The 17681-nt window shown below is 34.0% G+C and overlaps 1 protein-coding gene across 1 annotated transcript in view; it reads right to left on the bottom strand.

The window, feature by feature from the left end:
* The window catches only part of UGGT2 (UDP-glucose glycoprotein glucosyltransferase 2), a 163700-nt gene that overhangs the window by 20615 nt on the left and 125404 nt on the right, over nt 1-17681 (bottom strand). The window contains exons 28-32 of the mRNA XM_019663849.1: nt 13639-13723; nt 8140-8222; nt 5686-5781; nt 4264-4348; nt 838-1020 (exon numbers count right to left, since the gene is read on the bottom strand). Of these exons, the coding sequence (XP_019519394.1) occupies nt 838-1020; nt 4264-4348; nt 5686-5781; nt 8140-8222; nt 13639-13723 (532 nt within the window). The remainder of the gene's footprint in view (nt 1-837; nt 1021-4263; nt 4349-5685; nt 5782-8139; nt 8223-13638; nt 13724-17681) is intronic.

Genomic DNA, 17681 nt, shown 5'->3' with positions numbered 1-17681 from the left:
TTCATCACCCACATTTGCCTGTTTTCTTAGTTTTTAATTGTAATGATTCATAGTTATCAATTTGGAAAAATTATATACAAAAATTTAGAATATAAGTAAAATTTAATATAGGATTTAAAAATACACTTTTTGTCCTAAATATAAATGCTAATTTGTGCATTTAATTTATATAACTGTAATATTTACATATTATTATTCTTAGAAATTCTGTGTATTTTTCAAATATTTTTTGCCATTAATGATTACAAATGCATGCAAGGAGGAAAGGGGAAAAGTCATAACAATTTTTGGATACAGTATATATTTTGAAAACTGAGAACCATAATGGATTTTTGGGCCAAATCTGGGACATATTTTCACTTCAGTGGTAGAATGATGAGAATTCAGTTCTTGGCTAAATGTCGAAGAATGCTGCTGAAGACGGAGGAATGAGAAGAGAGTTGTATGTAACTGCTAACTTTTCCAGCAAGAAGAAATAGCTCATTTAAAACAAATATCAGCTAATATAGAAACTCACATGACTAATTTTATTATGACTAATAGAAGTATTTGTTTTATTTTTAATTACCAAAATTAAAAAAAAACTACTTCAGAGAGAAAACTGCCATGTTCTAAGTAAAAAATGGTATTTCTTATAATATCTTTGACTTTCCTCTGGAATTCTGAGAGTTTTTTAAAAAGGATACTTTGCTTATATATCACAAGCATGCCATATGTTCATGTAGCATGGCAACAAAGATAATACTAAACAGCAGCAACATAAATTGAGTCCCTATACTCAGAGAGAAATGTATAAAAAGTTTAAGTGCTACTAAAAACAACAGTTAATCTTATTACCTGGTCAGCATCAACAAAAATGATTTTGTCCACTGCTAGAGGAAAAAGGACATCAAGGAAAAGAATTTTGTAACCCCAAATAATCCTTTGTTTTTCAGTCTGCTGGTGAAGCCAACGGGGCCACCTATATTGGACTAGTTCATATTGGAATCCATATTCCTTAGCCATGTGGGGAATTACCTCCTAAAAAAATACACATACACACAAATCAAAGAATGTGTTTAAGGAGAGAAAGTAGTTTTTGTTTTAGAGAAAAAAATCATCATTTTAAAAGGTAGAGTTTACTATAAACTATTACAAACTAATTGGTAAATGTAAACCCTACTTCTACAACTTGTACCTATTTATGAAAAAGCTGGCACATATAAAAATACAGGAGTACATAAAACTATATAATTAAATGACATTAAAAGTAGGTACAGTATATTAACTAGCAAGCTCATTAACTAAAACAAATGTTCCCCTGTTTCTACCACTAAAGTTCGACTTGAGAACACCTGGCTACAGAAGCAAAGCCTCTGGATCTTAGAACATCTGTGCACCAAACAGTTCATATAAATATCAACATGTTGGTTTGTCAGAGAGCTACAAAGATGATGAGGACGTATGAAAAACACAAAGTGAGCTGTAAACTGATAAATTCTCTACATCTCAAACAGCTCATGTTTGAGGTTTATTACTATTTAATTCAAGGATTAAAAATACAAGGTATAGTAGTCTGAATATTTCATATTTGATTTAGTGTCTTATAAGCTTAGATCTAACTCTATTTAAACCAGAGCAGTTAATGAAATACACTGTTGATTAAGTTTGACTTAAGAGCCCCCAAATTGAGAGGGAGAAGCGACAAAGGATTGTGTGTGTGTGGGGGGAAAGATGGGTTAGCAGATGTAGAATTTGCATTTATCTCCTCAGTTTTCATCTGTAGCTAGTTGCTGGTTAAAGACTTAGCTTCATTTTCTCCCTCCTTCTGTCAGAACAATGTAGACTTAAATTATATTCTTTACTATAAGCACCAGTTTAATCTGTGAATTGAAATGTTGAAATTATGGTTACAGCAGTTTCGGGGAATCATTGATTTAGTTTCAAAATTTAAAAAAAATTAGAAAACCTTTTTATTCAGCAAATAGATATTTAAAATTATTCAATGAAGATGAACTATGCTAGGCCATAGGGATACAGTAATAAACAAAACAGGTATAAATCATGGCCCTCATGAGCTTACAGTTTAGTGGTGGTAGGAAGAAAACAAACAAAATTAGTAATTTACCTATAGAAGACAGTGCTATAGAAAAAAATACAAGGGGAAGGAAAATAGAGTGACAGATCAGATGGGATTGTAATTTTACACAGTGTCGTCAGGAAAAAATTACTCCCTAAGCAGCTAAAATTTAGCAAAGATTTAAAGGAAGAGAGGAGGTATGTTTTTAAAAATTGGACGGAAAGGATGGAGGGCATTAGTAATTTCTGTTTCTGGATCTGGCTGCTGGATACACAAATGTAGACACAGGTGTTTTAAGTGTGTAAAAATTCACCAAAGCAGCACATATGATTTGCACACATATTTCACTGAAAAGTTTTAAAAGACAAAAATTTTGAGGGAAAGGAACAAAATTACAAAAAGGGAAAATATTACTTCAGGTATGGTATTACTTTTGGCCATGGAGTGAGTGATGCAAGACTTTTATCCCGATGTAGCACTCACTGTATTTCTAGTGAATGATGTTTCCTGCTGTGAGACTTTTTAGATTTTATTACCTCAGTGTATGTTGCCCTCGATCCCCCTTTGCAGTGGCTGTCTGGTAGAATAACATGTTAAATGTTTACTAACAAACTAGTATGACTTCTTGTTTATATTTATGGGTTCCTTTTCAGTTTTATGTCTACTGTCAAATGAGCACAGGAGGCAGAAGCCTTGGCTGTAGCGGGCAGGCGGAGTGACTACTGCATAGGGACCAGGCATCTGGGCTTTTAGGCCAGAAAGCTGGAGTTCAGGTCTTAGCTATGTTCCTTGATTAGCTGTTTGATCTCAGGCCTGTGCTATAAAGTACAAATCTTGCTTAAAGACAGGTTGGCCCTTTGCCCCTGGCTCTTGGGTGGTAACTTCTACCTTTGGAATGTTCTGTCTAATAAGAATGTCTTTATTTACCTGGGGAATGCGGCCCATGTCAGTCTCTGTAAACAATGTGATTTATGGTGGGGACCTTAGGCCTCAGTGTATCAGCTCAGCCTCTAGAGGGGCTGAGACTAAGGTCAGCCACAGTGGTCGCTGGGTGAGACTATGTAGCCAACCCCAGTAAGAACACTGGACATCAGAGTCTCAGCGAGCTTCCCTATCGGCAATCCTCCATGTGTATCGTCACACGTTTTTGCTGAGAAATAGCTCTCTCCACATGACTCCACTGGGAGAGGAAAACTGGAAGCCCTGAGTCTGGTCTCTCATGGACGCTGTCGTATGCGTCTTTTTGCTTTGCTGATTTTAATTTGTATCCTTTTGCTGTAATAAACTGTAACCGTGAGTATAATTGCTTTTCTGAATTCTGTGAGTCCATCTAGTGAATTATAGCACAGAAGTGTGGTCTTGGATACCTCCTAACTGTATGGCCAGTTATGTAATTTCTGAGTCTTGGTTCTGTGGTAATAGGACTTTATGAAACACAACTGAATACTGCAGGTAGTTAGTAATGTGTCTGAAAATATTATGGCATAAAGCCATGGCTGCCTCTTTTTATTTCTGCCTTTACCACTGATTTTGGTCTAGAAAAAGAGGACTCCTTTGGATTGTTGTTAAACGAAACCCTAGTTTTCATGGAATCTGATTAATTTGTAGTGAAAACTGGAAGAAACAGGCCATACTTTGCAGCAGGGGAGTGGGAATGAGTAAAGGGTAACAGATGTTGGCCATCTGAAAACTCTAAATATGTCTCAGACTTCTAAATATAGTGCCCATACTACCACAGTAATCAGTGTACTGAACAAAGATACAAGCTTATTGTTCTTGTTACAACTGGATTGTTTTCTAAGGTATAGTGTTCGTATTTTCTTGATACTACGGTTCCTGCCTATCCTTGTAAAAATAATCGAATTCTTTGGACAATCTACATATTTTTCATTGCTAAATTTTTATTTATTTATTCATTATCATGAAAAACCATGAATCCTTTTAATTTTGTGTTTACTTAAAAATAAGCCATCTCCTGTGGTCCTTTTAAATACTTCTTTAAGTAAAAATTACATATAATTTTACTTGTTAGATAAAAAATACTGAATAACCAACATTTTAAAATTGATTAAAAATAGTAATTTGAATAAATATACATTTCTAGACTCATTCTGAAAAGAGAAAAGCTATATGAACTTACAATGATATAAGAATTTACTATTCAAACAGTAACGATTCTATAATAAAAAGATTAATGTACTTACTTTAAATGTTGGTGAGAGATAATTTTTTAGGAACCAGAATTTCACTGGTGTTTTGGTGTTATGTAACACAGAGAGCATCATGATTCTGTATAAAAGAACATTAAATCCAGTAAGTTAACATTAATAGCTCATCCTACTTTTCATAAAGCTTTTAAATATTTAAAGGTATTAAGTAGAATTATAAATTATGGAGAAATACATTAAAAGACCTTCAAATATTATGGTTGCTTACCAAGTATGTAATGTATAAGAATATATACTTACAGACGGTCCTCAGCATATGATGGTTTGACTTAGGAATTTCTGACTTTACAATGGTGTGAAAGCGATATGCATTCAGTAGAAACCATACTATGAATTTTGATCTTCTCTGGGGCTAGTGCTATGTGGTTTGATACTTTCTTGGGATGCTGGACAATGGTGCAACATGATTTGGAATTATAGGATAATGTCAGTACATTTAAGGTAGGCTATGCTAAGCTATGATGTTCAATCGGTTAGGTGTTTTAAATGCATTTTTGACTTATGATATTTTCAGCTTATGATGGGTTTATTGAGATATAACCCCATCGTAAGTCAAGAAGCATCTGTATTCATATACCTGCTGTAGACGAAATTGATCGCTTTTTGTTTTTTACAGCTGACAAAGAAAGAAGCTAGTCTGAAATAGTCTTTATTGGCTTGTCTACTGTGTCATTAAGAGCAGGTGTGCAAAACTTGAAGCGTTGAAAGATTTGTCTATATTGATAAATTCACTGGACAGGTCACTTGATTTGTTATTCTAGACTTCTGATTGGAGAAGATACAGATATATCTAAAGTTCCACCTTAAAATGTCAACACATATTCAAACATTTCTGAGGTAGTCTCTGTGATCCTATATAAACAGTTAAAATATAGCCCTTTGTAGTTTGTAAATATGCTTCCCTCCTCTCACTATCCCCTCCTCCTTTTTTATAAAACAAGACATTTGTTCATTGGGAAACAAAAATTTATAACATATACTTCTTCTCACATATCATATTGTTACAAAATATGTCTATTTTCTAGCCTGAAAGAACATCAATATTCCAAATCAATCAAACTCATGAAATTTCACTGTATTTAAAAAATATACTTCACTCATAATTTTAGGTTAAAAAAAAGCAAGGGGCAGAATAGTATATACTTTTTGTAACTGGGTAAAAGAAGTTAAAAAAGCAAAAATATATATTTGCTTGTCTATACATATTTTTGGCAGGATGTAAAAATTATATTGGTTTCCTATGGGAAAGGGAACTGGGTATCAAGAAAAACAGAAGTGGGAGATTTTTTTCACTGCATATTCTTTTATTTTTTTGAACTTTAAAAATTCTTTTAAAAATTCTTTTCAAACCATGCAAATGCATTACTTTTCAAAACATTAGATAAAAAGTATTCTTACCTTAAAAAGCGTTCATATAAATGGCCAGAAGCAACTGAAAAAATATTCAGAATGTCTGTATCCTTGTCTTTTTCTTTATGCAAACTTCTTGTGAAACTTGGAATAAAAAAGTAGTGACTGACAATTTCTAAATATACATCTGCAAACTTTATGTACCAAAATAAAATGCTGTTTGATAAGCAAAAAAAATAGGAATGCCTTTCAAAATGAAATTACACTGTAAACAAGCTCTTCTAACAATTACAAATTATTAATATTAACAAGTGACAATATAAGTTATATGATTTAAAAAAATTTATAACATAGAATGCAGTTATATCGTCTCTGGGTTAATGAGGTAATATCTTTGAATCTTTGTGAATTACAAATGTTTTGAGAACAAAGAATGAGTTACGGCATGCTATGGCTGGTAATGAGGTAAGAAAGAGAATATACAAGTATGTAACTCTTACAGCAAGAGTTTTCCTATGTGGGAATAATAGGGTAGGTCCTTGAGTGCTTGTGACATGGCTTCCCTAGGGTAAATACTATAAAAGGTGTCTATAATTTAGAGCTCCTCTGGCCAGTTACAATCTCCACTCCATGCAGACCACAGAGATTTTACATCACAGTGGCTTATTGTGGGCCCAGTTGTTATTTTCATCAATTTTTGGGACCCAGACCAGCCTTTTATATGCCCTATCTCATATACAAAAGTGACGGAATCTTTTATTTGGGGTATTCATAATGTATAATTTCTTCTTTTTCCTATTTAAAATTTTGATTTAATTAAAAATCTCAGTTTTTATAAGCACAGATACTCAGAATGACTAAAATGTGGAAAACTAAACAATTTACAATTATCATGCAATATATTTTGCCAAAAGGAATTGTTATGATGGAAGTATTTTTCAAAGCTTATTGTAATCTCTCCAGTAGGAAAAACACAAGTTGATTCATTGGAAAAATAATCACTCTAATTTAGGATAAAACTAAGATAAAATGTGAAAGTACTTACGTATCTGGAGGGGTTACCATCTCTCAAACAAAGTATAGCAAATGGCTATGCCTTAGTTTAATGGTTATATTTATTCATTCTCATCTCTACCTTCCGGTTTTAATGGAAGCTTATGGACAGATCCTCTTTAAAATGCTTAGATTCTGTTTTATTATGCCCTGCCAAACATACTTATTCTTCAAATTATCTCACAACGAGTGGATCTGAGCCCTTCTCTATCAGTAACTAGTTCAATGAACACACTGGGACAGTAACATGATTCTTCTTATCAAACAAGGGGTCAACTATCAAAAAAGAGACCTAAACTGGACAAAATGCAAAATGATTGGAGTGTTTCTGATTGGTATAACAAAATCTGCTGAGGCTGTTGAATCTATTTGGCCAAAAATTTCTATTTCTTAGCCTTGATCAAAATGATCAATGGTTCTCCATCATAATCAAAAGAAGTTCAAATCTCTAAAATGTACTTTCAAAGTTCTCTACAATGTGGGTGTACAACAAACAGCTTTTGTTTTTGTCTGCCTAACATCCTTTACACTTCAATAACAATAACATGTTATTTTGAGGCGAGAGGCATTCCTCCTCCAATTTCATTCTATGAGGTTTAAGTGGGACAGGCCTTCTCACTGGTTCTAGAGGCAGGCATATGACCAAAGCGTGGTCAGGCACAGTGATCAGTGCAGTTTGGGATACATGGCTAGAGCTGGACCAATGAGTCAGCCTTGCATCTTTTGCTGGTACCACTTAGAAAGAGGCAATCTCTTCCTACTGGGGATGGCACACTTTTCCTTATAAAAATTTATCTGAAAATGAAGAAGACACAGAAAACAGAACTGAGAGATGGAGAGTTTCCAGACCACATCACCTGAATGCCCAAAGCCAGCTCTACTCCTGCACTCTTATAGATATGTGAGCCAATGTATTCCTTTTCTGATTAATAATAGGTTCCAATCAAACTTATAGACTCCTAATGATATTCAATGTCTCAGCTAACCTGGGCTGTTTTCTATTCCTTGAGGAACATACTCAATCTTTTTAACTTCATGTAACCAGGTACCTTCATTCCATCACCAGCTTTTGAAATCCTGTCTACCCCTCAGAACACATCTTAGCCACACACTTCTCCAAGGAGTCTTTTTTGAGGTTACTCCTAACTGAATATAGCCTTTTTCTTCATTGGTTTGTATAAGCACTTTATTTTCAGCTGTCTTACAGCTTCAGTTTCCTATCTTGTATCTTTAATATTTATGTATCTATTTTATCCCTCCTAGAGAAGAGGATCCATGCTTTACTTATTGGGTTGTCAGAAAAGTCATGACGCATTTTTTGCAACAAAAAACATAGAAAAAATACATCATGACTTTTCCGACTACCCAATAAGTATTTGCCATTTGCAGGGTTTCCACATGCTAGGTGGGGGTCTATAGTTATGTGTTAGAAAATTCATTAGTAATTACCTTCTAATGGAATCCCACAGTCCCTTTTTTTCACCTTTGTCATTAAGGCTATCTTCTTTAATTTTGTCTGGCTTTTTCTGCACCTAGATAGCACGGTAAAGAAAAAAAATTTTAGAATTTTGCATCTTTAAATATTATGTGCATGTTTAGTATTGGGCAGGGTGACCCTTGCAAATCTAAGACAGCTGCAGTAAATGAAGTAAGGCAATATCTTGGTACAACATTATAGACACAGTCTGGTTTCCACCCTTGTTTTCAGTTCTTTTGGTGGTTACCTCCACATTGCTAAATAATGTGCTTATTCTTGTATTTACTGATTTATCAACTTTAGACATATGTACTAGTGTATCTGGACTCATAGGGTTTAGACATTATTCATTCTTTATGATGCCAGATGAGTAGCTCACTTATATCTCCCCTTCCTCCCTCTTTTTGTCTGGAAGTTTTAGTAATACCTTTATCATTAGTTTTTCTACCAAGTATTTTTGTAACTTTAAATAATATTTAAATCTCTATTTTCTATACCAACAACTTCAACAGTTCGTCCTGTATACCGTGTTTATAAGATAAGGATACTAATAGCTCTCTCTACCTGTTCCCTTCACCACTCAACTTATATTAGCTAAACCTTTACTTCAGCATTGTAAATACAGGTAATACTTACACTTAGTTCAGTAAACATAATTATATCTTTTGCACTTCAATACGTTTATTCTACAACTTGAAAATCAGTAAATAGTGCTTATTGTTATAATATAAATACTATTCATTGAAGAATCTGAAAAGTTACTACAATTATATTTTCTCCATACAGTTATCCACTTGGGGATTCTTGCTAGTTCAAATGGATTCTGCTTTCTTACATTTCACCAGTAGATAAATACTTTTTCTTGTATTTATTTTTTCTTGTGGTGAGATATATTTCCTCTTTACCATATACCTTAGTATTTTCCAGTTTATAATTCATGTTACTTAATTGTCTGGAATTCCTGTCTTCTTGAAGACATTTTTCTTAACAATTAACTTGAATTAATGAAGCTTAACAATGAACTAACTGCCTGTTTATTTCTAGGTCTTTTTTACTTTAATTTTCAGATTAACATCACCATTTCTTGAAATACCTATTATCCTCTTTCTTGAACTTCATCTTCACTGTGTTGGCAAATACCTTCAAGAAGGGGTGTGAAAAATAATTTTTCTAAATCTTCATATTTCAGAAAATAACTTTATTTTGCCTTCACATTTGATTAAAAATTTGGCTAAAGAATCCTAGGTTCAAAATAATTTTTCTCAAAACATTAAAGGCTTTGTTTTGCTGTCTTGTAACATGCATTTTGAAAATGAAACGTCTGATGCTAGTGTTAGTATCATTCTATTGCAGTGACCTGACTTTTCTCCTTGGTAGCTATTAGGATCTTATTTGGGCCATTTTTCATTCATCCTACTTTGTGGACTCTTTTGACACGAATATTTTTATTTCTCTTAACTGTGGTATACTTTCCCTCCTCCATTTTCTCTGTTTCTTCTTTCTACAATTCCTATTAGTCAGCTACTGAAGTTCATGGGCTAGTTAATTCTCTATGCTGCTTATTTTTTCACCTCCCTTTTTTCTGTCTTTCTGTGTAATTTTGAGAGATGAATGATGAGGAGGTAAAGCCATGTTACTTAAAAACAACCGAAGGACCTAGGTGCCTAGACTTCAGAATGGATGACCCTCAAAGATTTGATGGTTATAGTGAAAGAGATATGCTCTATACTATGGGTCAACAGGTCAAGTTAGAACCAATACACAGAGTTCAAACAAAAGTTCAGCTCAAGAAAAAGAAAACTTAAACCAATTTTCAATGGTCAAAATTACTGAAAGATGAAATCACCTCCCTTCCTCCGCCAAAAGGTATTTCTCTTCTGTTTGCAGGGCTAGGATAAAACTAGCTGAAATGCTGGTCCTAAAGGGCTTGAGCTGAGTTAGTATCTTAAGCAGCTGGGCTGGGTTTTGTGGGGTTTTCCATCTGGAATGGCCAGAAGCAAATGTACTCAAGGAGAGAATATAAGTTCTTATTGAGAAAGGAAGTTAAAGTCATAGGAGAAACAGCATCAAAGATGAGTGTGAGCAACACGTGTAGCTGATCACTGGATAAAGGCCAGAGGTGAACAGGAATAGGTTATGATATGGGATGCAAGGTCAAGTTTGCTGATGCAGTAGTTTAGGAGCTGGGCAATATATAAGTAAGAGCTTTGGTAGCCTACTATGCTCGGATCTTAGAGATCTCAACCATATGGATATTTCCTATTAACTTCTTCTCTTCTCCACTGTAGATAGAGGACATATTCTGTATGATTTCATTCTGAAATTTGTTGAAACTTGATTTTCAACTAAATGGAAAGCTAATTTTTATCAGTGTTTTCTGTGTGTTTCAAAGACTGCATTTGGTGTTATTGGGTGTTGTGTTCTATGTATGTCTGTCAGTTTAAGATTCATAAACATAATGTTCAAATCTATCTCTATTGGTTTTTTGGTCTGCTTGTTGTATCAAGTATTAAGAGCTATGTGATAATATCTCAATATAATATAGAATTGTCAGTTTCTCTTTGTAATTCTATTTTTGTCTTATATATAAAATGACTTATTATTAGTAGTGTTATTTGTCTTAATGTCTAGTATCTCTGATATTAGTATAGCTATACAAGCTTTGTTTAGGTTAGTATTGGCCTAGTATACTTTTGCCACACATGTATTTTCTTTTCATCCTTACCCAGAAGCTGTGTTCCTATGTATTAGATGTGCTTTCTGCAAACAACATATAGTTGGGGTTTTAAAAAAATCCAATAGACAATCTTTGTCTTGTAACATTTAGTCCATTTATATTTAATATACCATATTTCCCCATGTATAAGATGCTCCCTTTTTCGAAAAATTTGGGGTCTAAAAACTGGGTGCGTCTTATACAGTGGTTGTAGATGTTTTACTTGCATTTCCCGCAAGTGATGAGGAGTTGTATGAATTTTATGATGAATAAAACTTGAGTTCAATAACTTTATGTAATACCTTTTTTTCAAATTTCGGGCCCCCAAATTAAGATGCGTCTTATACATGGGTGCATCTTATACATGGGGAAATACGGTAATTGGGTTAAATTTTAACTTACTATTTTGTGCTTCTTCTATGTCCCCCCATGTTCTGCTTTATTCCTTCTCCATTTATTTCTTAGTTCATTTATACTGATTTACTTTATTCTATTTTTTCTCTTTACTATGAAATTGTGCCTTTTTTTTCTACTCTTTTAGTGGCTATCTTAGATATTAAAAAAAATCACATTTGCTCTTATGTCTAAAAGTAATCATTACCCTTACCCTGAAAAATACAAGACCTTTATATGTTATTGCATACAACCCTATTAAACCTTAAATGCTATTATTATGTTTTTAATTCTAAAGATTTAAAAAATCCTTATGATATTATTATTGTTTTATATATTTACCGCTCAGAAGCTCATCCACATATTTACCATTTTCTTTTCTCTTCATTTTTTTCAAACTCTGACTCTCTATCTAAGACAAATTTTTTTTCTGCCTGAAGGACATCTTTTAGAATTTCTTTTTGTGTGAGTGTACTGGTGGCAAACTCAGTTTTTAATTTGTCTGAAAATGCCTTGTTTTATGTTTCCTCTTGAAAGGTATCTTTTCAGGATGAATTATTCTAGGTTGGCATTCCTTCTTCCACTCAGTGCTTTTAAATATAATTCCAGTATCTTCTTGCTTTCATTGTTACTGCTGAGAAATCAACTGTCAAAGTATAGCTATTTGAAAGTAATTTTCTTTTTTCTTCTGGTTACTCTGAAGATCTCTCTATCTGGTTTTATGAGGTTTTATCTACAAAAGTCTAGGTGTGGATTTCCTTTTAATTGTCTTGCTTTGGATCCACTGGTCTTCTTGAATATGCAAATTGGTATCTTTCCCCAATTCATGAAAATTTTCAGCCATCATGGCTTCAAATATCACCTGTACTTCATTCTTTCTTTCTTCATCTTCTGGAACTCCATTTAAACTGATTTTATTTATTCAACACTCATAAAGCATTTGCAAAGCTAAACTATCTTATCCTTGTAACAGACATATCAGGTAGGTTCTATTATTAACCACATTTTATGGACAAGGAAAACGAGACAGAAAGAGCTTAAGCAATCTGTCCAAGGTCACACAGCTCGTGAGCAACAGAGCCAGGTTTAAATGCAATGCCGGTTTCTCAGATTTCTCACTCAACTCTCGACGCCTTTTATGCTCTCTGCGGTATTTTTCTCTTTTTAAATGTCTCTTTTGCATCTGGGATACTTAATTTTCTCTTCAGGCATGTTAAAGTCATCCATTGAATTCTTAATTTTGGTTATTGTATTGCTCAGTTTTAGACGTTCCACTTTAAAAAAAAATAAAGGCTATGGACCTTTTATAGTTTCCTGTTTCCTGGAATTGTTTTCAAGCTTGTCTTTTATTTCTTTAAACATTGTAAGCACAGTTATTTACGTGTCTATGTCAATAATTCTAATACATGGAGTGTTTGTGTTTCTGTTGTCTCTGCTGGTTTACATTGTGTATTTGGATATATGAGTAATCTTATATGCAGAGATATATGCATGTTTCTGCCAGATGCCTGTAAAGCCTCATCAATCTGGAACTGCTCAAGGTTCAGGGTTCCCTGGACTCCTTAGATGATACAAATTTGTGCTAAAAGACAGTGTGGGATAATTAACTACGGTTCATCCTTACCCTGATGCTATAGCCAGCTTATTGTGGAGAGGGTCTTCTATAGATTACCTACTTTATATGGGTCCAGAGTTTTAATTTTCTGCCCCTATCACCCTGAAAATTAAATCAAAATGATACTTCAAGTATACCAAGATGCAAGAACGTTCTCGGCGCAACAGCAGCTTTCTCAGGGCAGGAGATGCTTCTGTGCTTGCTTGCTTCCTTACTTCACTAAGGTTCTGATTTCCCCTTTCATTAGGCTTTCGTGTTTCCTCATTCTCTTTATTATTTCATTAATGTCAGTGCCTCGCTGCTTTTAAAATTAAAACAAATATTTTACCCAACATTTGTTAGTTTTAACTAAGTGGGTTGGTCCAAAAGAATCAAATCTGATATCATTAAAAACTCATTCTCTCTGTTATTTTTTAAAGAAACACTTTCTTTTCAGGGCTAGCTATTCAGCCTGTGTTCCTGATCTCATCTCTAGAGTCTACTTTGTAATATTATCTGGCTACAGATACAGAGATATAGTAGATACATCCTAACTAAAAAAAAAAAAAAATCATTGCTTTTCTTGTATCTTCAAGCTCTCTGCTTTCCCTCCATGAACTTAATCTTCTTTCTTTCATTGCCAGAGCTCTAATATGACATTTTAGGTAGTAAAATTATAAAATTAGTTTTAAAATAAAAATTAATTAATTTAAAAAGTAATTCTAAATATTAAGAATAAAGACAACAAATAGTTTCTGCCGCACATACTTGTATTTCCAGTATTTTGCTTCTGAAGCTGTTGATCACAACAGTGACATCTCCTAGGTCTGGATCAGAGTCAGTTCCTTCATGCCTAAAAGTAGAAAAACAAGTAAAGATCTATAATCAGCTCAAGAAAAGACAGACAATTATGCTGGTACACATAATAAATTCATTTTGCAATAAATATAAGTGTACTGTCCCTTGTGTATCTGTCATAAGAGCTATTTCTGTAGTCAATTTAAGATATGCTATATAGTATGCTATAATTTTCAAAACTGTCCAATCAATTTTAACTTAAATTAAAATTATACAAAAGTAACTCACTAAATTTGGTACTGCCTAATCACTCAGAGATCTCAAATTATTGCTTATCTTTGCTGTTGTATACCAAGATTATCACAAAAGTAAAATCTCTCATATCTCTGTGATATTTGCAATGATAAGTAAAATATGAAACATTTTCTAGACTTCAAGTTGTTTATATATCATAATCAAACTGTCCAACAACTTTTCAATATCTACCAGCCATTTACAAATAGTAAAATTTGAAGTGTATTATTAAACTCATATGACAAAAAATGTGTTTATGATGTCCATGTACATCACTTGAATATTTCTATTTTATATTATACGTAAAACATTTCATTGTCTAATTTTTAAAACTGCATAATCAAATATGACAGTTTGCTCAATAATTATTTTTCGGATACTATAATATGTACTGAAAAATGTTACTGTAAGAAACACAGTAAAATTGAATTTTGTCAGAGGGAAAGCAATCTGATGTCAAATTAGTAGATACTTTAAGTTCAGTCAGATTTATAACATACACTTGAACATTTTTGTAAAACAAAAACCTGGGGATTCTAGCACTATGTTGACTAACACACGCCTTTGACTCCCTCTTACTTCCCATTCTCCAGCGGAGGTGGCTGCACCAAAGTAGAACACACAGCCCTGCCCAACAATTACCACTAGAAAATAGAAAGTGTTCTCCAACTTATGTAGCAGAAATGCCAAACTTCTTAAAAACTTTCAAGAACTTCCAGTCCCAAACGTTGCTCAAGGGCATCAGCAACTTTTCGATGCTGACTCCACCATCCACTGAGACCAGGGTAAAGCCAGGAAGCACAATAAGGCAGCCAGACCCGTACAAGATCTAAAACAACCTTCCTCAATGCCATCAAGTGGCAGAGGGAGTAGTGATGAAACTCTACTTCAGGCAGTATTTCAAGCACTTTATAGATGTTAACACGTACAACCATCACTTGAGGAGTGTACAGTTTTTATACTAGATCCAACCAGCCCAGGTAGTTTGGCTCTCACCACTGCATTATTAGACCTTCATAGGTCATGCCAGACAACTAAAAGTCACTGGATACGTGAGGACAGTCAGCAGCTTAAATGAAGGGAACAAGCTACGCAGACAGAACACATGGACTTCATTTATAAGGAATCAATGCAGGAAAAGAGGAGAGCATTCAAATAATTTATATCATCACTGAATATAAATGAGAATATTGTATCTTAGTAAAAGCCACTTATTTTAAAATGAAAGGATTCACTACATGTCAGGAAGCATTTAAAAATATACATATACTTTCCTTGGAATTCTAAATATAAGTATCATTTAAATTTTTGTAGCGGTAAAGATGAAGGCTTGTTTCAAGCATTCCACGGAAAATTAAAATGCTATTATCAATATTTATGAAAACCAAAAAAAGTTTTAGGCCTTAGAATCAAGAGTATATCACTAACGTTGCTGAAAAAAAACATTTCGTAGAAATGTGGTGTGTATTAGAATACGGCATTTCACCTTTTAGCATACATTGCATAACTTAGAAAGCTAAAAACTTTTTTGTTGTTATTGTTCCTAGATTCTTTTGCTGCTATGGGTCTGGTTTAGATTCTGCTAAACAGGTAGATTACATGTGCATGTGATTTGGAATTTAGAAGTAAGGTGATGCTTGGCTAGTTTCTTTTGGCAAGCAAAGTCATGGAGACCGAGAGGTTTTCTACATTAGTGTTCCAGTGCGCAAGCTCTTAGCTTTCTGGGAACTGAGGGACAGTTGATGTGCTGGTAAGCAGCAGCTAGGTGCTTTCTCACTTCTCTCATCATTGAGAGAGGCAGCAGCTCTTTCTGATTGGTCAGCTCCTTGGCTGTGTTCTGTTATGCATTCCTGGAAGTTAGTCCTGGAGAGCTTGCTTCTCCAGTCCTCCCTATCACAGTCAAGAATCCATTTCCCTGCATTAAATCCTTCTCTGAGAGCTGTAGCCAGGCTGTGAGTCTCCGCCTACACCCTCGTGGGGAATATTACCTTGTAATCTTAAACTCAGTAAGGTAAATGAGTTAAAAGGAAAGCACTTTGCAAGGTATTTTCTGAAGCTGGGAGACACAGAGGGCTGTTTCTGGCTCATGGCTGGGGAAACTAAAGTGGACTATAGACTAGGATCTGATATTTGAGAACTGAGCTATTACTGCTTTCATACAGGAGAGTGTTGCTGCCTTTGAGACTGGGTTGAACTCCTAGAGTTTGCTGGGCAAGTGATGTGTAAGTATTGCCCATGGATCAGACACGGCCAAGCAGGAGAGAGATTATGTTTCGTTATTACCATGATGCAGTCATGCATCCTGCCAATATGGCAACCGGGAGATATGAGGGGACCTTAGCAAAAGTAGGCTGTGGGTCTAACACACGATGCCTGAGACAGGGGAAGTTCTTATAGAAGCCAACAGGGATCAGGGAATCAGAGACCTATTAGGAGCCCACAGAAGCGCTGCACAAACAGTGAGCTATAACCACGGCCAGGCCCAGAGAGTGCAGAGCTGGCTTTTAAAGGGACCAGCTCAAGGAATTGTGGAGAAAGAATAGAAATTGTCTTAAGTCTCTCCTGCCTCCTGTATAAAACATAGGAGAAGCATTTGGTCTCAAAGGTACCAAACAAAATTATATACAAATACTAACTTGGCAGTTTGTTTTTCTGATTTCAAGTGAAAAGTCTAGCATAATAATTTAGCATACTGAAAGCACATATGTATGTGTAAAGTACCTGATATTCTTTATAATTTAATTAGGAAAATCTGAGAAGCATCTGTCCAATTTTAATAGAACTTTGAAGATTTTCTTTTCTAGGAGAGAATAATTTTGAGTATTTCTGTACTCAAGGTAAATAACAGTCAACACTGAGTCAGTGTAAATGATCTACGGTTAAAGATTACAATAAGATGGACTGAAATAAAAAGTACACATGTGAGGATTATGCCTAATAAACAAAAAGTCAAATTTTAAACGATCAAATTACTTAGCCCTAGTTTTAAAATCTGGATTTAGAAACTCATGTCAATATTACTGTAGCTTAGCTTTTCAGCATATTTCAAGAATATTTTTCCTAAATGTATTAGCAAATAGAATGAAATCATAAATTGGGAAAAACAGAATTTCTGTTTTTGTCATATTTTATACTGACCTGTTTTTCATTACTGGTACTTTAATTCCAAAAAAATGTTTACTACAAAGTAGCACCATTTATGTTTTTTCCATTCTGGATATTTAGTGAGATATTATTCACATTTAGAGTTAAGTAAATTGTGACTGAGAGTTTATGGTTTAATACAAATTTGAAATTACTTGTATTACCAAAAGTTGTCTAACTATGAATGAGAAAAAGCAGTTTTCCACTAATATATTAGTGGTACTTAAAATATAACATCAGGGGCTGTTTTCTCCCTAAATCATCCATTTATAGATTGTGTACGATAGCAAACAATCGTAAAGACGATAAAACAGAACCTAATATAAGGTATAGTTGTACATAATATATATTATACATATTATATATAAGATTGCACACATATTGCATACTATATATATAAATAATATACAGTGGTATTCGTAATTGTAATTTGTCAAAAAAGAAGGAATAAGGAGGAAATATACATTTCCTCAATATGTGAGACACTGCTTTCTATGATTACCTCATTTAGTCCCTACCAAGACCCCACAAGGTAGATAGGATTATCCCCTCTTGTTATGAGGAAATAAAGATTC

The sequence above is a fragment of the Hipposideros armiger genome, unplaced genomic scaffold (assembly GCF_001890085.2).
Source record: "Hipposideros armiger isolate ML-2016 unplaced genomic scaffold, ASM189008v1 scaffold_407, whole genome shotgun sequence".
Lineage (NCBI taxonomy): Eukaryota > Metazoa > Chordata > Mammalia > Chiroptera > Hipposideridae > Hipposideros > Hipposideros armiger.
Note: the sequence above shows the minus strand (reverse complement) of the source record. Positions and strands in the feature narration are given on the sequence as shown.